Raw genomic sequence first — 20,667 nt, 5'->3', positions numbered from 1 at the left:
TGCGGTCATGAAGGTTGAAAAGATGCGAAGGCCATAAAGTCTGGCCTTGACTCCACACCCGCTTCCTAATCGCCGTTGCCGTCTGTTAATTTCGTGCCGACCCTGAATTACTACTGCAGTCTGTAGTCAGGAGTTGTCCCTTCTCTCTCCTGATTGCTCATACATAGTATTCGTCCTTTGTTCATGAATGCCATGACTTTATGATAGCACCATTACTCCGAAATCGACCCCCAAAATCCTTCGAAGATCCCATCCTCCGGGCGTAGAGCCCTTCATTAGGCTCCTCATACACAACAGGCAATCATGGCGCAAAGCGCAGTAGGGTCGTATTCGAACCCTTTGAAGAAGTTCAAGTCTGTGTAGCCCCAGACAGGATCAAGTTTACCGCTGACAGTACCACCAGACTCGTCTTTCTCGGCGAACAGAGTGGTATGACCGGAACAGTCCTCTCCCAAGAACAAGTCGCATTTTGACGCAGGCTACAGTTGGCAAGACATCTCTGATCACACGATTCATGTACGACTCTTTCGACACAACATATCAAGCCACCATCGGAATCGACTTCCTCTCGAAAACAATGTATCTAGAAGACCGCACGGTCCGACTGCAGTTGTGGGATACAGCCGGCCAAGAACGATTTCGCTCCCTAATCCCATCATACATCCGCGACTCCTCCGTCGCCGTTGTGGTTTACGATATATCATCGAAAAAGACGTTTGAACAGACGCGGAAATGGATAGATGATGTCCGGGGTGAGCGTGGTAACGATGTGATTGTCGTGCTGGTCGGAAACAAGACCGATTTGGGAGATAGTAAACGAGAAGTCACAACGCAGCAGGGAGAAGAGGAGGCGAAAAGGGCAGGCGCCATTTTCATGGAGACCAGCGCGAAACTCGGTCATAATGTCAAGGCGTTGTTTAGGAGGATAGCGCAGGCCCTGCCGGGCATGGAGGGCGAAGACCAGGCGCAGCCTAATCCGCAAGGTAAGCCACAGCAAAGCATAAGATGTTCCCGGGTCGGGTACTAAACATTGGCGTTAGTGATTGATGTTGCGGTCAACAACAAAAAGCCAGCTGACGATGGCTGTGCATGTTGATATCATCATGCACCCTAAGAGCTACGACGTCTTGGTGTGGCCTTCTTGGATTAGTTCGACACGTGGAAGTCCTGGCGCTGTCAGCTTTGCCCTCAGCCACGGCTTCCCCGAGGCCATTCGTCCTGTATGCTGCGCAGAGCAGGCCTTTGGTCGACCTAGTACATGGGGCTTGACCAAGCGGTCTTTCGAACAACTGCATTGCACTGAACCGGTGTTTGAATTATGTGTTGGGCCACATGTGATTGAGCATAGCAAGGCGTTTTTGGGCAAACCGACTGGGAGGGAAGCAAAAAGCTTATGAAGGAGAATCGTGTGCATATACAGGTTGAAGTACTTCTAGTATGACTCTGCATAAATGTGACTCGAAGTCTCCACTGTTGCCTTGTTCATCCTGCTCCATATACAGGATACGCTTTGTACACTACTACTGTCTCAGCCAATCTGCCATCTCCTTATACAAGCCCTCCAGATCTTTCTTCCTCTTCTTTTCCGCTTCCGGGTTCTTCAAGGACAGATGTGTCCACCCATGAGTCACGTCCGGCACCATCCGCCATTTGATCCCGTTCTGTTCCCATTCAGGACCTGTATCCGAAGCCTCAAGGCCGGCGAATTTCTTGGCCATGACTTCTGCTTCGTGGCACAGATAGTCGTACTCGGCGCCGATGAAGAATATCCGCTGAGGCAGCTGCATTCTATCGGCACAGATGGGGCTGAGCAGAGTGTTGGATAGGTCCGTGTCAGGCGGGATATAGGCCCAATTGAACAAGGGTCCCAGGTCCTTCAGGAGGTCGGGTTTGCCATCGGGCGTGGTGCGGAAGGCGCCCTTGTGTTGGCCGGTGAAGTCGACGACGGGGTAGACGGGGATGATGGACCGGACGTTGTCTTTGATGCCTGGCAGTTGAGCGACGGCCAGAGACAGATTGCCGCCGGCGGAGAAGCCGGCGATCGAGATGTTGCCGGTGTCGATGGGGAGTGAAGAGTCGGCAAGGATGGACTCGACGATGGCGCCCACGTCATGGACGGGGGTCGGGAAGGCAGTGCCAGGGGCTTTGTGGTAGTTCACGCTCACGACGATGAAGTCGTACGTGTCGGCGAAGGTGCGGTTGAACTCGTCGTCCATGGCTGGATCACAAAGGGCGAAGCCACCGCCATGGATGGTGATGAGGAGGGGATACTGCGTGGTGCCGGTGCTGGTGTAGCCTTTAGGCAGGAAGATACGGTTTTCTAGTGTTGGGCGGACGGGATAGCCTTGGGGAGGACGGGAATTTGTTAGTGGAGTTGACCTACGAGGAGGGCAGAGGAGTGCAGATTGAAGATTGAAGATTGGTGTTGGTTGTGCTTTGGCTCTTGCTTTGGCTTGTGCTCACATTTTGTGTAGTTTGGCAGAAAGCCGCGAAGCTGACGGGCATGGACTAGACGAATGCTTTTGAAGAAGAGCGTGGTCATGCCCTTCATGAGCCATATTCTTAGAAAGAAACGGAAGCGGGTGAAGAGGGATGGACGTTGGAATTTACGCGTTGTTGCTGACGATGAGAGGCCAGAGGCCTGAGACGGGCCCAAGGCTGTGGATGGGACGGTGTTTGTAGATGCCATTGCGAGCAGTTGGCGAGGAGTGAGATGGGCAGAGTGACAGCGATAGTTGATGCTGTTCAGCAGCAGTTGCTTACAAGTGAGCCCATGTCAATATCTGCTGTCCTCCACGTGTCAGAGGTCAGGAGTCATCTGTCGATTTGGCAAAATGCGGAGGTGCTCGCGTGCGTTTGGAGCATCAACAAGGGACCGTGGCTTGCCTTGTCGCTTACCTTGCACTTTCTCACTTCAGGTTACATACCTAAGAGTTGAGGAAGTCGATCATTCTGCTGTGGTAGAATTCGTGGGATGGAAACTGTCTGAGAGAGGAGCTCGATTGCGTAGATAACTCTTCAAGTAGGTGCTCATCGGTGCAACTCGCACGAACATCACTGGTGTCATCATTGATTACTGGTATAAACATAGGGGAGTACGGATTAACCAGAACCTTGATGAACAAAAGTTTCTCCATATGTCATCTGCATGCCTCGAGAATAAGGCCCAAACTCCTTCCGAGTGCCCGGATAGAGGAACTGTTATGCTCCGAGCAGGGACAAGTATGTCATTGGCTCCGGGGAGGGAGCTCGACTTCCAGGGAGCCCACCAGAGCCTGTCGTTATTCATGTTCCGGGGGACTTTCGCCAGGCCGTGAGCCCTAGAGCTCGGTAGACCAATGGACAGGGTGCATTCGGGAATCTGCGATGGAAATCCCTCATCTTTCCGATATGCTACGAATGAACCAGCTCCATCGAGCACAGCTTCGCCCTTGAAAACGGGTCCTTTTCAAGCATTTCGGCTTCGTGAATGGTCACGATGACTTCCTAACTCTTCCTGTCTTCTAACGATATCCGTCTGCCGTCCACCTGACGTGCTCCATCCACAGCCTCGAGTGCTCATCACCACTGGAACACGCTTCCAATTTACTCCGCCAGGCAACTAGGCACGATCTTTTTGCGAGTACGTGCCATTTCGAGCCACCTTGATATTTCGCACACGCCTCTCACGAACAATACCTTCTTTTCTTCCAGCATTGATCAGACAAACGACAACAACACACTCCACTCCGAGTGTGCTCAAGACCTTTCTTTCCTTCCACCATTTCACCCTCTTCAGTCTGCGCGTTCGTTTGACGGCTTCCAAGTCGTCAAATGAACCTGCTTTAGTCACTTTCTTTCTTCTCGACCACTATCCTCTTCCCCTTGAAGAGCCCTCTTCGATCTCCTAATGCCTTTCAAGCCCTTCGCACATCTTGCAAGAGTCAGCTTCGCAAAGGGAATCGCCCATACTTACGCTCCTTCCGTCGTTGCTGCTGGTCAGTCACTCGGAACCTTTCAGAATTACCCGGTTGCGAAATTCTCCAAGACCGCACAACTACAAAATGTATTCTCGAGCCCTTCGGGTTCTGGCGCCGGTGCGAAGGCTGGACACAATTCCCAGTCGTCGGGCGGTGATGGTGGGTTAGCCCAGTACTACGCAGCCTGGCAGCATGCACAGCAGACAGGTGATGACTCGGAGTGGAAGCAACATCAATTTGCCAGACGGATAGGATGGAAACAAGAGAAGACTGGCCCTACAAAATACCAGCGGCTCGACTCTTCTCGCGCGCTCGACGTTCTCCGACCGACGTCGCGATTGACCGCCACTCGAGCGAATAGCGAGCCCACTGTTACACAGGCGCCAGAGGCGGACGAGGTTTTTGCGGAGGTTGAAGCACTTGCCAGGGTTGACGAGGCCATTGCGAAAGAGATCCAGGATGTCAAAGCTGCACAACAGATTGAATCCGTCCCGTCTCAAGAAGAGGAAATCGGCAGTCCGGTTGTCAGCACTCGAGCAGTGTCGCCTAGTGCTCAGGAGCCGACCGTCACCGACCCCGAGTCTTCATCCCAATCATTGGAACAGACCCTCTCCACCGATGCAACTTCGCTGGCCTCTGAGGAGACTCTCGTCTCTGACCAAATTATCCGCCTTGGCCAGCAACATCGATATGCCGATATCCCAGCACTATTTGAGGCGATTATCAAAGAAGGTCAAGTTCCTACTGTCGATGCCTACAACCATATCTTGTTATCCGCCATCAACTTGAGCAATGGGTACCAGCCATGGCCCAGAGCGCTCGAGGTCTATGGAGACATGACCAAGCGTTCTGTGGAACTCAACGCCGCCTCATACATGATACTTCTGAACTTCTTGGCAGCAAGAAGTCTTGAAGCGTATCAGGTGCAAAAGCATCTAGGTGAAAGAGCTGCTCGATACGGAAGTGAGGGTGCATTGGTGTTCCCCTCTGCTACCAGACAACAAGAAGTCTATGCCGCCGATACCTCACTGGCATTCGCCACCAAGCTATACAACATTGCTCGCGCGACTCTCGATGGCTTCCGACTCCCTGCACCCTTATACAATGCCTTGGTCAAAGCCTGTGCTCAAGCTGGCTTGGTTGATCACCTGAACGTTCTACTGGCCGACATGAAAGCCGAGAACATCCGTCTGGACTCTCGCTTGTACACTCTCGTCATCGATGCACAAGCTTCGAAGCAGGATATTCATGCCGCTCACGAGATCTACGAGGAGTATCGTGACCTCGCCATCAGCAGAGCTGTCAATGATCCCCTCGACATGCAAGTGTATGCGTCTTTGATTAAGGCTTACTATGCTTCTGGACTTGCAGAGACTGGCCTTCGCTTCTACGAAAGAATCTTGCAATCGTTCCAGAACTCCGCCAACCAGCAGCCGCTCTCGGAGGACCTGACTGCTGCTTTCGTCGTGAAGGGACTTGTACAGCATCATATCGACAACAAAGCCTTCTCTACTGCCATCTCAAGCATCAATGAGTACACTCTGCAACCGGCTGTCCGAGACCGAGCACTCTCAAAGGTCAGCTCCGCCGCCGCCGATGCTGGTAAGACAGCAGAGGCTACGAGCAGTTTGGACGCCATTTCGGTTGCAAACTTGACAGCCGAACCAGTCATGGCTGTCACTGCCATGCACATCCGAGCTGGCGATATTGCTAAAGCTAAAGCTACCTGGCTCAAGGCACGATCGTTGCCACTAACACCAAGCACGGACTTCGCTACAATGTACACCCTGGCCTTGATGCGCTATGGCTTAGTCGAAGAAGCAGTTGCTGAGGCTCGAGCCATGTTCCAGCGCATTCGGACTTCTGCTGCCTCTGAAGCAAGCCGTCAATTGGCCAGCGCGGAGATTGATGAAGCCATTGTGCTTTTTGGAGAATCTCTCGGACAAGCTCAAGCACCAATCTCGTCACAGACAAGCATTTCCTTGTTGCGAGCCATGATCGAGAATGGTGGTCTTGTATCACCTGTTGCCCAACATGCCATTGCAAGTCTGGGACCTGATTGTATTCATCAGCTCGATGCTCAAGATATTGCTCTAGCTTTGCATGTTCAGGCACAGATGCTGCTGTCCGAGAATTCCGTCGACATTGGCCATCAAGCTAGGTTCGCCCACCTTCTTGAGACTGTCCTCCACCGTGGTATCCTCATGGACCCGTCTACCGTTCATGTCGTCAGTGAAAGCTTGTCAAAGGTTGCTGCTGCTCGGCCAGACCTCCTACAGCGCTGGCAAGAGCTTCTTCAACCCGCTGCTCCCACTCCTGCTGCTCTGCAAGCACAGTCGCCAGTGTCTCCCCATGTGTCTTTTGTCGGCCACGCCCCGGAGGCCGATTCTTTCGACCCGTATGCCCATACCACCGACTTTCGTGCCTCGAAGGCAATCTCGGAATTGGTTGAGAGCACCACAGGTCGCATTGAGAATCACCTCAACGATGGTCTGTCTCGCTTGAGAAACGTTCGTCGCGCTGGTCGGAACCTGCATTACTCTGCTTATGCCAAATTGATCACAGCTGCTGGAAAGGCTAAGCAGTCAAACTTGATCAATGAGATTCTGAGCATGGCACATTCTGACGTCCCAATGTCACTTCAAATCCCAGCTGTGCGGGCTGGCTGGGTCTCAATCTTGGATTCCATGATTGCTGCTTGCTTGACTGTTGGTGACCGTCAACAGGCTAGCAAGATCCATCAAGAACTTCTTGACATGGGCGCAGCTCCGTCGGCCAACACCTTCGGCATCTACATTACCACACTCGAAGGGATTTTTGATGAAGCGACCGAGGCTGTTAAGATCTTCCAACGGGCACTGTCTGAGGGCGTGGCTCCTAGTGTCTTCCTGTACAATGCCGTCATCGGCAAGCTTGGGAAGGCTCGCCGCATTGATGATTGTCTGCGATACTTTGGCGACATGGAGGGTAGGGGGATTCGACCTTCGTCCGTCACTTATGGTACTTTGGTCAATGCTCTCTGCAGAACCAGCGAAGAACGGTTTGCCGTTGACATGTTCGACGAGATGGAAGCCGCTCCCAACTATCGGCCGCGACCAGCGCCTTACAATTCGATTATTCAATACTTCCTCAACACCAAACGCGACCGAAACAAGGTGCTGCAATACTACGAGCGGATGAAATCAAAGAACATCAAGCCGACCTCTCACACCTATAAGCTGCTCATCGAAGCTCATGCTTCCCTTGAGCCTGTCAATCTGCCTGCCGCTGAAGCCATTCTTGCTGAGATGAAACAGTCCGGCGTCCACCCTGAAGCCGTTCACTATGGCGCCTTGATCCATGCCAAAGGATGTGTCATGCATGATATGCCCGCTGCGAAGGCTGTCTTTGACTCGGTTTTGAGCGAGCGCAACATTCGACCAACCGATACTTTGTATCAAAATTTGCTCGAAGCCATGGTCGCCAATCATGAAGTCGCCAATACATCCGAGGTGCTCGCTGACATGTCTCGACGCGGCGTTCCGATGACACCATACATTGCCAATACTCTCATTCATGGCTGGGCTGGTGAAGGTGATATCAACAAGGCCAAGGCCATCTACGACCGGCTTGGTACCGACAAGCGTGAGCCAAGCACTTACGAAACTATGACTCGGGCCTACCTTTCTGCTGAAGATCGCACCAGCGCGAATGCCGTTGTTCAAGAAATGTTACGAAAAGGCTACCCTGCCGCCGTGACTGAAAAGGTGATGGTGCTGATGGGCGGTATCAGTGCTTAAATTTGAGGACGAAAACAAACCTTTAAAAGTACCAATCGAGTGTGGCGATGGATTTTCGCTTGCCTCAATCTCATTTTCTTTTGTTATATGACGACGATACCCAGAACATAGGAACCACAACAATGGTGATTCTACGGCCTCGGCGTTTTGGAGGTTGCTGTACGACTCGCGACAGCTTGTATATATGGGATATGGACATGGCCTCGGCGTTTTCACATGTCGAATGGTTCGGCTACTTCTCTGGCGGGGGCGCTGGATGGAGCAAGCAATTGAGCCTTTTCTGACTGGTTGTTTCAAAAGGTGGATTGGATTGCGATGTACCAACAGAACACAAAGAGAATCTCTACTCAATTTCTAGTTAGAGGGGATCTAGACGAAGGTTGTCTAGATTCGCTGGTCTGTTCTCGAACAAACTGGACACCGAGTTGCCAGCAACAGCTGAGCAGCCACATCAGACAAGCAAGAGCAAGGGCTGATGAAGACGAAGAAGAATTCAACTTCTATATGTTGAAACACCAAAACATCCTTCTTGTCTCTTTATTCTGTCTTTTCGCGGGTCTATGTGCTTAGGTCTAGAGCATCACGGACTCAGCCTCTCAATTTTCCACCCCTCATTGTCATGCATCCTCGTATACAAAAACCGATCGTGTAAGCGACTCTCCCGGCCCTGCCAGAATTCAACGGCCTCTGGGATGATCCTAAGCCCACCCCAGAACGGTGGCACGGGAATGTGATCCTGCCCTGCAAACCTTTTCTCAACTTCCTTGACCCGATTCTCAAGGTCAAGACGGCCGTCGTCTTCTTCCTCGGCAGTCCCATTGGCCTTGTTCTGAGGCTCAAGGACAGAAGTCTGTTGACTCGCCCACGCGCCCACCCTACTTCCCCTTGCCCTCGTATCAAAATAGATCTGACTTTCCTCGGGGCTTAGTCGTTCACACGTTCCTTCAACACGCACTTGTCGTTCGAGCGGTTTCCACCAAAAGCACAGACTCGCATACGGGTTGCTTGCGATGTCGCGGGCTTTGCGGCTCGTGCCGAAGTTGGAATAGATCACGAACCCCTTCTCGTCGAGTTCTTTGAGATAGACGACCCGTGAGCTGACGCGGCCGGAAGGGAGAGAGGCCGTAGATAAAGTGACGGTCTCGGGAACGTGTCCGCGCAACTGGGGGGATGTGAACCACTCGTGGAATTGGGTAAATGGATCGGATGAGAGGTCAGAGCGGCGAAGGCTGGAGAGCGAGAATTGTGCAGCCCTCGAGGGAGTGGTTGTCGGGGCGGCGGAGTCTGGGGGAGCTTCACCCGGTGCGACTGAGAAAGAGAATGTTAGAAGCGGTGGGTGCTGGATGGAGGAATCAATAATATCCTGTCAAGTGGTACGCGGACCAACGCCCATGGCGACGGCAGTGCAGGGAACAAAACAGTCAGGAGTCAGGCATGAAATATAGTGACTCATGAGGGTGATTTGTGTGGTCGGGTAAGCATTGCATCGACTCTTGGTCGTCATAGAGCGGAGTGTGTGATGGATAGTCTTGAGGCTCCTCCAAAAAGCACCGCAACGTAAAATGAAGAACTCTGACATTGGGTGGTCCAAGACGGGCCGTGACTTACAGATCAGTTTGTTATTGCTTTTCTGTGCTTGGGTCGTGTTGGTAGACATTGCTTGATGTAGCATTGGAATATATCGAGGAGACAATAAAAGAGAGAGTCGCGGTGCTCGAGTCAACATATAGTCTTAGAAAAGGGCTCAGGCTCGCAGTTGAGATGGGTGAGCACTTCTATACAAATGAGCGACTTTTTCAACAGCGCATAAAGATTGGTTTCTTCTTCGCATCGCGTAGAAGCGTACTGTAGCATCTCATGATGACTGGAGATGGTGATATCAAGTCGTTTTTGTCGGCGAGTCGGGCTTTTGTGACGGTCATTTGAAACACCCCATCTGCCTCACGTGCACAATAATCACGTGAGTATTTAAAGCCCATGTCACGTGCCTACACCTCCTCTCAGCCCCTCCCCCTCGTTTCGTTTCACAACTTTCAGCCCGACGACGCAAACCACGATCCTGCATGCAGCCTTAACAATCCTTGAAGGTGTCTGCAATCACAATTCGATCGCTGTCACTGCATACGTAACACAGCACGCGACGCCTTGGCGAATCTCAAACAGCCAGCACAGCAAAGCACAGCACAGCCGGCTAGGTCAATCAGGATCAGGACCGAGGCACACTCAACACTTGTGCATCTCCTGCTCTAACTAGGTAGCCGCCGAACGCAGCCTAGAAGCTGACCGACTCCTCTTGGTATATTTCAGCCGCATCCCTGGGTCTTCTTCTCGCCATGCCTCCTACAGTCTCCAAGATCGATACCAGCTCTCCCACCTCTTCCAAGCCAAGGGTTACAATGGTACGTCGCGCCTGACATTCCAGTCCAATCCCCAATGGAGTCTGGACGGCACGATGCAAGCTAACCCTGGCACGCCTGATGCCTTCTAGACGCCTACATCTGCTCAACCGTTGTCCGAGGATGAGATCAAGGCTTTCAAGGATGTCTTTGCTTTGTTCGTAAGTTGACTCTGTCATTGCGCTCTGAAGCAGCTCCTTTTTGGCTCACGTTTGAACACAGGATAAAGATGCGAGTGGTAAGTCCGGCACTCAAAACGTCACCATCTCAGCCTTGCCGTTCGACTTCCAAAATGACACACGTTCACTCAACTTCAATAGTCGTCTGGGCTCATAAATATCTCGTACTGATTCATGATGGACAGGAACCATCACCGCCCATGAGCTCGGCGAAATCATGCGCTCTCTGGGCCAAAACCCATCCGACTCAGAGTTGCAAGACATGGTCTGTCTTCTTATCTGCTACCATCCCCTGCCTTTCCATCGCAAGTACCATACTAAACCCCCCTTTCGTCGTAGATCAATGAAGTCGACATCGACCATTCAGGCAGCATAGATTTTGAAGGTGAAATTGACAGCCTCTTCTCCACCACGCCTCCCCTACTGACCCCGTTTGCTCAGAATTCCTCAAAATGATGTCCACCACCGTCAAGGCACATCACTTCGCCGACGAGACCCGCGCCGCCTTCAACGTCTTCGACAAGGACGGCAGCGGCACCATCTCCGCCGAAGAATTGCGCCAGGTCATGAAATCTCTGGGCGAGAATCTCACCGACGCAGAGATCGACGAGATGATCGCCGAGGCCGACAAGGACAGGAACGGCACAATAGATTGTACGTTTTTTCATCTTCCTCCTCCTCCTCGACCTCCTCGACCTCCTCTCCGTCCGCATGTCTTCACAGCACGAATTTTGCGTTGCAAGGCAGTCCTCCTTTAACTCCCCATTACCTATTCACCGCTCCATGACTCGATACAACAGCTAACAGTGTCCCATCAGACGAGGAATTCGTCCAACTCCTCTCACCCAAGCCATAAAACGATTAGCCTCCACTACCCTCGATAGCCTTGACCACGGCAAACTATACTCCCCTTCGAACCGAACGACATTGCGAATTTGCTTTCATGTTGCAAACTCCACGATCGCTGGAACGGCCTGATCACTCAAATGCGGTGCACCCCAAACCTAAAACTTAACAAGGACGACGACACCCCCTGCCCCCAATTGGAACGAAGGAAATGTAATCGGACCGATGCTACTCCGGGTATTCAATTTTTCTTTCTTTCTATTTCTGTTTCCGTTTCCGTTTCCTACAATATACACACACAGAGCGCGCGATGAAGGTATCTGCAACGGCGGTTGACTTCTTTCATGATTCTCCGTATTACACGACATAGTATCTGGTTATCACGAATCTGCAGAAGCGATGGGCCAGAAGGAGGAACGGGGATGATGGAACCGCATGAATCAATGGGTGGTGATGGTGGTGGTTAGAACCGAGGATGTATGCTTCGAAGGTACTTAGTAGATGATCCCTGGGAATTGGAAAGAAGGATATTATTTACGACAAGGTAGCCTGGAATGAGTGAAGGTCCCCAATTTGAAACGAGATAATCTCCTGGACGACTGATGCTACGACGTCTCTTTTGTGTCGTCTTCGAGCCTTACGTCCATCTTACTAGTATTCTGAGCACAAATAATCAATCGAAACGTGTGAGGCACCGCACAGGAGGGAGAATTGCGTGGTCAACAATTAATAACTTTCATTGCACGGGACGCAAGAGAGTGTAGGTATGAGCGCACAGCTTTCAATGCCGCACTCAATGCTACAAACGCTGCAGAGACGGCTTTTTCCCGTCCTTGCTCTTTGCCTCGTCCCAAAGTCTCTTTCGGATCACGAGAGAGACTAAGCTAGTCAGAAACGATCACTGAGGACAGACAGACTCGAACAAATCAAGCCTCCTTCCCGAAGTCCAGCTCCCCCCTTCGACATTTGTTCTTGCGACGCCACCGAGATACTGATATCTGAGGCCATCAAAGGCCAAATGCGGGTCGCATAGACTGTTGCATCGTCTCTGCAATGTTCAATATGACAATGGAATACAATAGTAACTGGAAACGGGTTCTCACTTGCGGCGTGGTCAAAGGGGACCAAATCCGCTCGGTCAACGCGATTCATGGTGTTATCTGCAGTCGCCCTCCTGCGACTCGAAACTTGGTAATACTCAAACATAATCTCAGTGTGCTTTTGACGCCTGCCGAGAACGTGGCCCATCTCGGTTTCTGCCACGTTTCCCTGCGTACGAGCTAGAGTTCGAAGACCCATTGCCAAATCGTTGTCTGCCACCGTTATTTGCGGGTGCTCCTTTGACCGGAATATCCTTTCTGACGGATTTGGTCGATCCTGGGAAGCGGATGATGGCAAACTGCGGTTTCGAAGGACCATGCCATTCCCGGAGATTGCTGACCATGAACGCGTGGATCGAGACTGGATCGACCGCGGACGGGGTGATCTTTGGCGCAAATGATGGATCCCATTGCAATGGTGGGGTCTCCAGAGGTAGCCTGATGGCTGGCAAAGAACCTGGTTCTCGATCCTCGAAGAGGTCATCCTCGCTTTCAACATCTTTCGTCGAAATGGAGTAGTTCGCTCCCAGCATACCAATGTCAAACTCGACAGGTAGAGACACTGATGCAGCAGGTACAAGTACGTGTTGTACATCAAGTGGCTCTCTAGAAGAAGGCGCAATGGCAAGGACCGCATCAACTGGCTGAGCAGCTTCTCTTGTTGGAGAAGACTTCTTACCCAAGAGTCCATTGAAACGTTCTTGCCAAGATGGATTCTGCACAATCGGAGTGGACGCAGATCGAAATGACTGGCCGGGCGCTGAAGGCGGCATAGACACTCTCGCCGCCCATGTCAGTGGCGCTTGTGGCGCATGCGCAAGTTGAGCCGGAGTAGGACTTGGAGGAGTTGGTGGCATTGCTGGAGGAAGTTTGACAACGGCCTTTTCTGGTGGGAAGTGGACCTTAGGTCTCGCGTGGTCGCCGTCAAAAGCGGGATGGAGACTCGAATACTCTTCGGCGGGGGGTGGTGACGGTGATCTGGACGGTTCAGGATGACTGTATGTGAAGGCTCGTCGATCCTGATGTGGAGGGCCTCCAATGGGCTGTGGAAAGAACCTAGATCCCCGGCCTGCAGGGCCGTTCATCATCCGGGGTCCCATTTCTGGGCCAGGTACCGTGCCTACGGCACCAAACATGTTCGAGGCGGGCACAGAAGACTGCGCGACCGTCGTGACTTGTCTCTGACCGGCCTGATCACCGACATGCACCTGCTTCCAGGTCTCATTGAAAGTGTATTGGGGTCCCTGCCGAACTCCGGTGCGTAGCTCCTCTTCTCGCCGAGACATCGTTTCACGCTGTAGTCTCTCGTTTTCAGAACGCTCTTGCTGACTGGTGGCTTGATGGAAGGTGTTCCAGGCATCTACCCCATGTGGTCTTGTACCATTCTGGAAGCCATTGTTGGGAGGTAGAGGATGCGATTGGTGAGATGGGGGTGGGCCAATTGGAGCGGGCTTAGTCGTCGGGAAGAGAGAGTCGACCTCGCTATCAGCAGCCAAGGGACCTTGGTCCGGCGAGATCAGAGGCTGATACGAGAAATTTCTGCCATCTGGCATCGCATGGTTCACATGTTGTGCTTGTGGTGACCGACCGGCGTGAGGGGTCCTCCCATTCATCCAACCTTGCGCTGTAGAAGATGTTCGCGATAAATCTTGTGGTGCGTATCCTGCGAGGCCTTGATCGAATGTACCGTTGCCGAGGGCTGATTTGCTAGGTATACCCCACAGATTGGCACCTTGAGGCGAACGATGATCGTGGCGCATGTCTCCCCACCTACTTCTCGCATCGTTTCCTGAAGAGCTAGGTTTGGGTAGTTTCGGACTGGGCTCAGGAGACAACACTGGTTCCTGACCGCTCGTTCTTCGTATTTCTGGAGAAGGACGGGCCCCGTTAGTAATCGGCGAGGGCATTTGAGATAATTCTGACTTCGGCTCCTCCAAGGTAGTGGAGCCGACCTGGATTCGCACGGGCATCTTCTGTAACTCTTGTTGTCGAGATAATGAGGTTCCTAGCTTTTTGACTGAATCCAGAGGATGAACTTTCATCATTCCATATTGTTGAGGCTCGCCAGATGCCAGGGGTTGTGGAGGTCTCGGAGGCGAGTGGGTGGTAGTTGCAGCAGGAATCGTACCAGCTGGTGCTTTTTCGGTATCCTTGTTCGCTTCGTTTTCCTGAGCAACACCCTCAGCTTTCTGCTCTTCTCGGTGTCTTTTTGCTAACTTGGGGTCAGGACCAAGGGACGCCAACTTCAGCCTAATGCGCTCTTGCTTTTCAGCCTCTAGTCGTTGCTCCTCTTCTAACTTCCGTCTCCGCGCTCGCTCAATGTTTTCTTTCATCAGAGCTCGCTGCTGAGCTCGTTGAGTTTCGATATCCGCGTCGGTTGCAGGCACGGCGTCTGCAGACATGTGGTCACCCGTGCCGTGAGCTTGAAAATGAGAAGCCTGGGTTTGTGAGGGGAGCCCATCTTGAGAGCTTGGTCGAACAGCGACCTCGTTATCAACAGGTTTTGCAGTTTCTGACACAGAAGTTGGTATTTCACCAGATCTGAAGGACATGCGCCGGCCGAAGGAGCCACTGCCGCCTGAAACAGTCGACGATGCTCTACGTCGTACTTGATCCGCACTAGTTCGATGTGTCTGGAACGCTGCCGAAGGCTCAGCTGGAGCATGGGTGTCCATCAGACTAGGTCTCTGGAGAACAGCGGGAGCTCGGAAGCCTTGTTCGTTCCTCGACATGCGCCTGCGGCCTTCGGGGACAGCTTCATATCGCCCCGAAGTCGGCACGTACAACTCACGAGGTTGACCATGAGCTGTGTCGCGCCAAGAACGATTGAAGTCGTCCGCCGATATCTCTTTGGCAGGAGACGGTGCCGTGAAGCTCGTCGGAGCCTGTGCATAAGGATGCGGAGGAGGGAAGCGACCAGGCGGCGGCATCGAAAGCACAGGGTTGATGGCCACTGGAGAGACCTTGTCCACAGGCGGTAAGGCAGCCCATGGCGATTTGGAGGGTGCAGGCGCAGGTGCCGTCTTCGAGGAAAGAAGTGAGGGCTTCTCTGAAGGACTCCTCGCTTGCAAATTGGCAGCCTTCTGTGCCTGATGTCTCTCAGCGCTGGCACCAAGTTTCAGAACCATAGCATTGGGACCGACTGAGCTTATGAAATGCGGAGCTGGGGCTTTCGAAGAAGCAACAGGCTTGGGTTTCTCTGCCGTTTCCACAGGTGTTGCTGGTTTTTGCGCCACCGGTGGGACGACTTCAACAGGCGTCAATGTAGATTTTGTACCGTCATTCCATTCGATTGTTTCTGGTGCCCAGTCATCCTCATCGTCATCAATGTCTGCCCATTTCGCCTCTTTTCCTTCGCCGTCTGCCTGGATCCGGGATGTCAGATGGATGCCATATTGCTGCTTAAGCTCTTCGTCGGTCAGGTGTTTAGTGGAAGGTTGAGGTGTGACTTCACGTCTGTCAGTATGCGGACCGAGATATTGGTGAGAAGGAGGAATACCTCTGTTCTTGTTCCAGACTTGCATAGGATCAGGTGTAGCACTTTGGTATGGCTTGGCCTTGGGCTGGAGAGCACTCGTAGTTTTCGCGACCAGCCTTGGGCGTCCTGAGGATGTGATTGATGAAGCTGAAGAAGTCGGAGTCGCAACTAGGGTCACGACGTTAGCCTGTCACTATGAGACAAAAATGCACGCTCACCTTTCTCTGTGCCTTTGGCGGCAGCGCTTGCGGCGACGACCTTTGGAACTGAGTATTTTGCGAAGCTGACGGGTTTGGCAGTGAATTTCTTCAGAGGTTTTTGTTCGGTGGATTTATCCCCAGCAACACTACCATCGGCACGGCTAGTGTCAGTGTCTGAGCGACCTGAGGCATCTTCTAAGTCGTCCATCTTAAGACTGGCAAGTGTGTGTGTCCCATTCTCTTTTGGCGCAACCTCCCCAACACCAATGTCGTCCCCAGAAACTTTGATATCAGGTGTGGATGTGGTCGCAGGTGCGTCGGTGGGCGAAAGGTGGTCGCCCGCCGACTGAGATTGGTTTACCACATCTTGTGCACTCTGCTGTGCCATAACCTCCTCGAAACTATGCGGCGGCGGTCAGAATGAGCAGCGAATAATAGGACCAGTACCGGACAGCCGGATATGTACCTGTTAAAGACGGTAGTCTGCCACGGTCGCCAGCCTGTACGTAGAAAGCCCGATGACGCACACTGGCGCTGGGATCACGGTCGCTTTCGAGGGAAGAGGACCAGGAAATATTGAGAGCGGAGGGCCTCTTTGAGCCAGGGAGAAGAAATACAAACGCAGAAGCGAATTGGTTGTGGTTGAATCAGTCAGAGATAGGAGGCTGCGCAAGTCGTAGTCCCAGACCCAGACTGCGGCGTTCCTGGGGTCTTGGCGTTCCGGAGACCAGTTACAACTTACGAGTTGCTTGAGCCGCGATGCGCGATGCAAGGCAGTGGCGGTAGAAGGAGAGTTTGGTGGTCATGCGACTGCTCAATAATCACATCCAATTACTGCAGCGGAAAAGTTCCTGGCCATAAATAGATCAGTGCATGGACCGATCCCTCTTTGGACAATATTGAAGCATAATGGTAATGGTGGTACGTGCTCTACCAGTTCTACGAGGGTCGCTGGCTCGGCTAATGGGATGTAATCCATCTTCATTTTGAGGCATTCACGATATCAGTATCCAACGTTCCTCGCAGCCATTCAAGCACGATGGCATTGTTGTTAGGCTGGCGGTTTCGCCTTGATACCTTTCAACACGAATCTTGCGCCTGCCTGACTCCAGGAGGCTCGTGATCAATGAATCTAGGCCAGACCCGCCGAATAGACCTGTCGACACAAGCAAAAGAAACCTGAAACGTAAGGCTCATGAACATGGGGAATTCTGCATGCACTGTAGGATGTAGCATCTCGAGGCAGAAAACTGCAGATCTTCCTTTGAGCAATCGCAGTTGGGTTATTTCGTTGTATGTACATTCTTATTCTGAACACTAGCCCCTCGGGCGATCGACTCAATGAGCGTTGTTCTTGTGGTGTCCTGGATGACTGTCAGCCAAAGGGTTCATCGCGCAGGGGCGCATCGTAACATACTCAGATGGAAGTAGTATTCCATGCTGTAACCCAATGCCATAATGCCAAAAATGACGTGCCAGATCGCTATGCCAGATCAGTATCTCTTCCAACATATTAAAGGCCTTTCACGTACGAGCAGCAGATGGGTTCTTGCCAAAGTATTTCGCTTGATACCAGCCCAATGGTCCACTGGGTGCTCGTGCTGGTGCAGGTCCTTTTGGTAATTGTTCGTAAAACTTGGCTATTCTGGCCATGCGCTGGGCATTTGCGGCGGCTCCGAGTCCCTAGAAGTCACATCAGAATCTCTTCATCCATCCAACATTGTCCGTATTGTAGAGGCGTCGTTGTTCGGGGGAACACGGTCGCGGGTTCCACCCCAGACCCAATTCTCTGGGAGCAGAACGGATGCAGGAAAGTTTCTCTTACCGATGGGTTTGCAACCTATTGTAAAAAAGATGTCAGCTAAATCATGAATGACCTTTAAAAGGAATGCGTCTACCTTGGGAGGAACGAGCGTCGACACGCCTCGACGGATGACGAACGACATTTTGACCTGCAAAGACACGTTGGCAGCCGCGGAGTAGAGATGAGATTCAATATAGCGTACAAGAGACTCAAAGCGTCCTCGAGGTGTTTTCACTGGTGACCAAAGCTGTTTCTTCAATGAAGTTATGTTTGAAGCTCTAGCTCGATCCCCTTCAATCGCAGCCAAGACCGGGCTTCATCTATTTGGGGTAAGTTTGCCGGGTGATTCCGGTCAAGATTTAGACCTCACTTGTACTCGGTCTCGGAGGTGTTCTCTCCTCTCTATGGTTTTGATGTCTCAGTATGATGATCTTGACGTTTTCATGTAGTCCACACGATACACAATTACAATCTAACCCTCATGCCCTCCACAAAAAGCCTTGTCCTTTTCTCAATGCCCACTCAAGGAAAATACCGACCGCTCTAGACATGGCACCAGCCTAACTGATACAATACCCAATGAATGCCTTGGCCAATGCCATTTACCCCGAAAGATGCAGTCCTAACACATCTCCCGGTCATCGCACTCTATGTGGACCGTGACTCCACTCCTCTTTGACATCATTCTGGGTGAATGTCCATTCGAACCCTTGGTCACCGTCCTGCTGGGCCTCACAGTCGCTGTGTACAGGATATCTTGAGAAGGTGCATAGGCGTTGAGTCGCTCTGTTCAGGGCTTCGTCATTACCAGTGCTTGGCGGGGTATTTCTGAATTCATCTGAGGATGTCGAGTGGACGCCGGGACTGCTCATCGGCTCGTTGACTTGTGCCGACAAGACCAATGTGCGGCCACGGCCAGACTCACTTCGGCTGGATGAAGGCGTGCTGGACACTTGATTTGTCCCAGATCTTGAAGGGAACAGCCTCGGGAAGAAATGTTGCAAAGGAGTCCGTAGCATTGGTAAGTTTGCACATATAACCCCAAGGCCGGCCTCGATACTCGTCCATATGGTTGAAACAAATGATCCTGCGGTAGCATCCGTGCCATATGCCGAAGAATATAGAGTTGTCAAGCGCGAAATCGATGCTGCGCAGACAATGACGCCGAGACCGAAGATGCAAGTCAACGCCAGCTTCTGCCGCGTGGGCAGTTTGAGGCTGAAGATTACAGGCGGTACCATAAGAACAATGATGAAGTCTGTAAGGATATTGTAGATGGCATTGCAGTACCATAGTGCGTAGATGTTGACACAAGTGACACCGTCATCCCAACGGTCCCAGGCTCCATTGATCGGACTACATTGCAGTAGCGTTGCAATGGTGAAGGACAAGCAGGCACATAGCACTACTGATATTAAGCTCCAGCATATTCGGACGAACCATAGATGATCGGTGAAGATACGACGGTACAGGAACAATATCGAGAGCTTGGTGCAGTTGATAGTGAGCTTGTAGAATATCTGGAGTATGAAGAAGCACTAGAGTGGCAGTGTATCAGTGTTTTGTTTGACGCCGGATCATGGGAGGAGTAGTCTTACTTCCAATGCCCGGGATGCCTGCTTCCAGTCCAAGGTCTCAAGCGGTCTGCCATATCCATAGTTGACTGCGGCAATAGTCGCACCACATTGCGTGATGAAGAATGCCTAAAGATTGTTAGTTTGTACATGGGGCCTTGACCATCTGATTACCAAAGCCAGTATGGTACCGTAGTCATCGGGCCCGAGCCTGCCCACCATCTTGAAGCGCCAGTAGACTCTATTGACCACCAAAACAAACGCCAGGATTGGTGCTATCATGGACGGAACCACTAGATGGGCTCCACGTCCGCCCAAACCGAGGTTCCTGACGGTGCATCCTTCACAATGACCTTTCGCCATTCTTAAGAACAAGACAAGGGATCGCGCTCATGTCATAAGAAGCAACGCTCCTCAGATTTCCAAATCCCTCTTCAGCAATACATATATTCATCAAAGTGAAAATTCTTTTCGAGTCCGGAGTGATTCATCGGATAAGCCGTCCCGGAACGTGGATGGGTCGACACGGGAGGATATTGATGGAACGTCAAACAAACATCAAGTTATGTATACATCGAGACCAATGGGGTAAGAAAGCAATCAAGCTGACGGAGCGAAAGTGCGCCGAAGTACCATGGCGATAAATAGCGATGTTGGAGTGATGCTTGACCTTGGTAAGTCCGTGCATGATTTCTGCTCTCTTGTACCTACCATGGCACCCTGTCCAGTGAATTTTGTTCAGCGTGAAGGGGATTGCAACCAGGACCTGGCCTGGGCACAGCACACAAAGCTGGTCGATGCCAGAATCATTGCAGGCATTCCGAGGAGAGCGGCATTGCGGACGTCCTCCAAACCGCACTATGTATCGAATACATGGACAACGCGTGTTTGGGGCAGCTGGAGGTCATGAATGACAACGGCGCTGCATGCGCAAGCAGATTAGCTGGTCCATTGCGCCGTGGTCCTAGCGAGGGCCAGCTCGGCTGCCGCCCAGGCCGCAACGTAGACTTTGACAAGGCGGACAGCTGGTGTGAATAGCAAACGTATCGAGAAAAAATTTGATATCCTACCTGAGTATGAAAGGCCTGAAGGTGGATGGCAGGGACTCGAGCAAGACTCGCCCACTGTGTGGTCAGTTTCCAGTTTGTTGCATGCAGGCTGCCGTTTGCGGGCGATGAGATTCATTGCGCATCGGACCATGGGTTTTCAGTGATCCTGGGAGATGATCGCACTCGCACTTCGCGCAAATATTGGCCAGAGAACTGAAGTTGATGTGAGGAGTGGGAGTTCTCTTCAATCGTGCAGGTGTGTCGAAGGAGAATTGAATCAAAAACTCCGGTCTTACTAACGGT

General features: G+C 52.0%; 8 protein-coding genes across 9 annotated transcripts; 3 read left to right on the top strand and 5 right to left on the bottom strand.

The window, feature by feature from the left end:
• The first annotated feature begins 8 nt into the window (after nucleotides 1–8).
• On the top strand, nucleotides 9–1,478 carry PV05_00942. 2 transcript variants are annotated; one of them, XM_013465879.1, is made up of 4 exons: nucleotides 9–353; nucleotides 404–429; nucleotides 486–983; nucleotides 1,041–1,478. In XM_013465879.1, the coding sequence occupies exons 1-4, from the start codon at nucleotides 304–306 to the stop codon at nucleotides 1,094–1,096; spliced, it is 630 nt and encodes a 209-aa protein (XP_013321333.1). In that variant the 5' UTR covers nucleotides 9–303; the 3' UTR covers nucleotides 1,097–1,478. The 2 variants fall into 2 exon arrangements, with proteins under 2 accessions (XP_013321333.1, XP_013321332.1); XM_013465878.1 differs by having other exon boundaries at nucleotides 404–983.
• PV05_00941 (uncharacterized protein) lies at nucleotides 1,405–3,067 on the bottom strand. Its single transcript, XM_013465877.1, has 2 exons — nucleotides 2,464–3,067; nucleotides 1,405–2,344 (listed from the first exon to the last, which is right to left on the bottom strand). The coding sequence occupies exons 1-2, from the start codon at nucleotides 2,687–2,689 to the stop codon at nucleotides 1,521–1,523; spliced, it is 1,050 nt and encodes a 349-aa protein (XP_013321331.1). The 5' UTR covers nucleotides 2,690–3,067; the 3' UTR covers nucleotides 1,405–1,520.
• A 431-nt stretch (nucleotides 3,068–3,498) lies between these two features.
• Nucleotides 3,499–9,505, top strand: PV05_00940 (uncharacterized protein). Its single transcript, XM_013465876.1, has one exon. It carries the CDS (start codon nucleotides 3,890–3,892, stop codon nucleotides 7,736–7,738), a length of 3,849 nt encoding a protein of 1,282 aa, XP_013321330.1. The 5' UTR covers nucleotides 3,499–3,889; the 3' UTR covers nucleotides 7,739–9,505.
• Nucleotides 8,216–9,601, bottom strand: PV05_00939 (pyridoxamine 5'-phosphate oxidase). Its single transcript, XM_013465875.1, has 2 exons — nucleotides 9,347–9,601; nucleotides 8,216–9,046 (listed from the first exon to the last, which is right to left on the bottom strand). The coding sequence occupies exons 1-2, from the start codon at nucleotides 9,462–9,464 to the stop codon at nucleotides 8,319–8,321; spliced, it is 846 nt and encodes a 281-aa protein (XP_013321329.1). The 5' UTR covers nucleotides 9,465–9,601; the 3' UTR covers nucleotides 8,216–8,318.
• Nucleotides 9,602–9,783: 182 nt separating this feature from the next.
• Nucleotides 9,784–11,826, top strand: PV05_00938 (uncharacterized protein). Its single transcript, XM_013465874.1, has 7 exons — nucleotides 9,784–10,137; nucleotides 10,227–10,295; nucleotides 10,357–10,372; nucleotides 10,499–10,578; nucleotides 10,653–10,698; nucleotides 10,755–10,967; nucleotides 11,132–11,826. Exons 1-7 carry the CDS (start codon nucleotides 10,072–10,074, stop codon nucleotides 11,167–11,169), a joined length of 528 nt encoding a protein of 175 aa, XP_013321328.1. The 5' UTR covers nucleotides 9,784–10,071; the 3' UTR covers nucleotides 11,170–11,826.
• Nucleotides 11,827–11,872: 46 nt separating this feature from the next.
• PV05_00937 (uncharacterized protein) lies at nucleotides 11,873–16,703 on the bottom strand. Its single transcript, XM_013465873.1, has 4 exons — nucleotides 16,404–16,703; nucleotides 15,956–16,338; nucleotides 15,759–15,905; nucleotides 11,873–15,707 (listed from the first exon to the last, which is right to left on the bottom strand). The coding sequence occupies exons 2-4, from the start codon at nucleotides 16,323–16,325 to the stop codon at nucleotides 12,370–12,372; spliced, it is 3,855 nt and encodes a 1,284-aa protein (XP_013321327.1). The 5' UTR covers nucleotides 16,326–16,338; nucleotides 16,404–16,703; the 3' UTR covers nucleotides 11,873–12,369.
• Nucleotides 16,704–17,275: 572 nt separating this feature from the next.
• Nucleotides 17,276–17,883, bottom strand: PV05_00936 (uncharacterized protein; the record flags this gene model as incomplete). Its single annotated transcript, XM_013465872.1, has 5 exons — nucleotides 17,276–17,301; nucleotides 17,355–17,420; nucleotides 17,470–17,620; nucleotides 17,763–17,777; nucleotides 17,836–17,883. 5 exons carry the CDS (start codon nucleotides 17,881–17,883, stop codon nucleotides 17,276–17,278), a joined length of 306 nt encoding a protein of 101 aa, XP_013321326.1.
• Nucleotides 17,884–18,379: 496 nt separating this feature from the next.
• On the bottom strand, nucleotides 18,380–19,537 carry PV05_00935 (uncharacterized protein; the record flags this gene model as incomplete). The annotated part of the gene is made up of 3 exons (XM_013465871.1): nucleotides 18,380–19,279; nucleotides 19,340–19,444; nucleotides 19,490–19,537. The coding sequence occupies 3 exons, from the start codon at nucleotides 19,535–19,537 to the stop codon at nucleotides 18,380–18,382; spliced, it is 1,053 nt and encodes a 350-aa protein (XP_013321325.1).
• Nucleotides 19,538–20,667: the final 1,130 nt, after the last annotated feature.

This window comes from Exophiala xenobiotica, assembly GCF_000835505.1.
Source record: "Exophiala xenobiotica strain CBS 118157 unplaced genomic scaffold supercont1.1, whole genome shotgun sequence".
Taxonomy (NCBI): domain Eukaryota; kingdom Fungi; phylum Ascomycota; class Eurotiomycetes; order Chaetothyriales; family Herpotrichiellaceae; genus Exophiala; species Exophiala xenobiotica.
Note: the sequence above shows the minus strand (reverse complement) of the source record. Positions and strands in the feature narration are given on the sequence as shown.

Bases quoted from the DNA above. Each gene is read 5' to 3' on its own strand.
- PV05_00941 (XM_013465877.1), bottom strand. From the start codon at position 2,689: ATGGCATCTACAAACACCGTCCCATCCACAGCCTTGGGCCCGTCTCAG. The intron at 2,345-2,463 runs GTGAGCACAAGC...GTCCTCCCCAAG, and splicing joins TCTGCCAAACTACACAAAAT to GCTATCCCGTCCGCCCAACA.
- PV05_00940 (XM_013465876.1), top strand. From the start codon at position 3,890: ATGCCTTTCAAGCCCTTCGCACATCTTGCAAGAGTCAGCTTCGCAAAG.
- PV05_00938 (XM_013465874.1), top strand. From the start codon at position 10,072: ATGCCTCCTACAGTCTCCAAGATCGATACCAGCTCTCCCACCTCTTCC. The intron at 10,138-10,226 runs GTACGTCGCGCC...GATGCCTTCTAG, and splicing joins CCAAGCCAAGGGTTACAATG to ACGCCTACATCTGCTCAACC. The intron at 10,968-11,131 runs GTACGTTTTTTC...GTGTCCCATCAG, and splicing joins CAGGAACGGCACAATAGATT to ACGAGGAATTCGTCCAACTC.
- PV05_00939 (XM_013465875.1), bottom strand. From the start codon at position 9,464: ATGTTGACTCGAGCACCGCGACTCTCTCTTTTATTGTCTCCTCGATAT. The intron at 9,047-9,346 runs GTAAGTCACGGC...TCTCTTTCTCAG, and splicing joins AAGCAATAACAAACTGATCT to TCGCACCGGGTGAAGCTCCC.
- PV05_00937 (XM_013465873.1), bottom strand. From the start codon at position 16,325: ATGGCACAGCAGAGTGCACAAGATGTGGTAAACCAATCTCAGTCGGCG. The intron at 15,906-15,955 runs GTGAGCGTGCAT...TCGTGACCCTAG, and splicing joins CGCCAAAGGCACAGAGAAAG to TTGCGACTCCGACTTCTTCA. The intron at 15,708-15,758 runs GTATTCCTCCTT...ACAGACGTGAAG, and splicing joins AGTCTGGAACAAGAACAGAG to TCACACCTCAACCTTCCACT.
- PV05_00942 (XM_013465879.1), top strand. From the start codon at position 304: ATGGCGCAAAGCGCAGTAGGGTCGTATTCGAACCCTTTGAAGAAGTTC. The intron at 354-403 runs GTCTGTGTAGCC...CAGTACCACCAG, and splicing joins AACCCTTTGAAGAAGTTCAA to ACTCGTCTTTCTCGGCGAAC. The intron at 984-1,040 runs GTAAGCCACAGC...CATTGGCGTTAG, and splicing joins GGCGCAGCCTAATCCGCAAG to TGATTGATGTTGCGGTCAAC.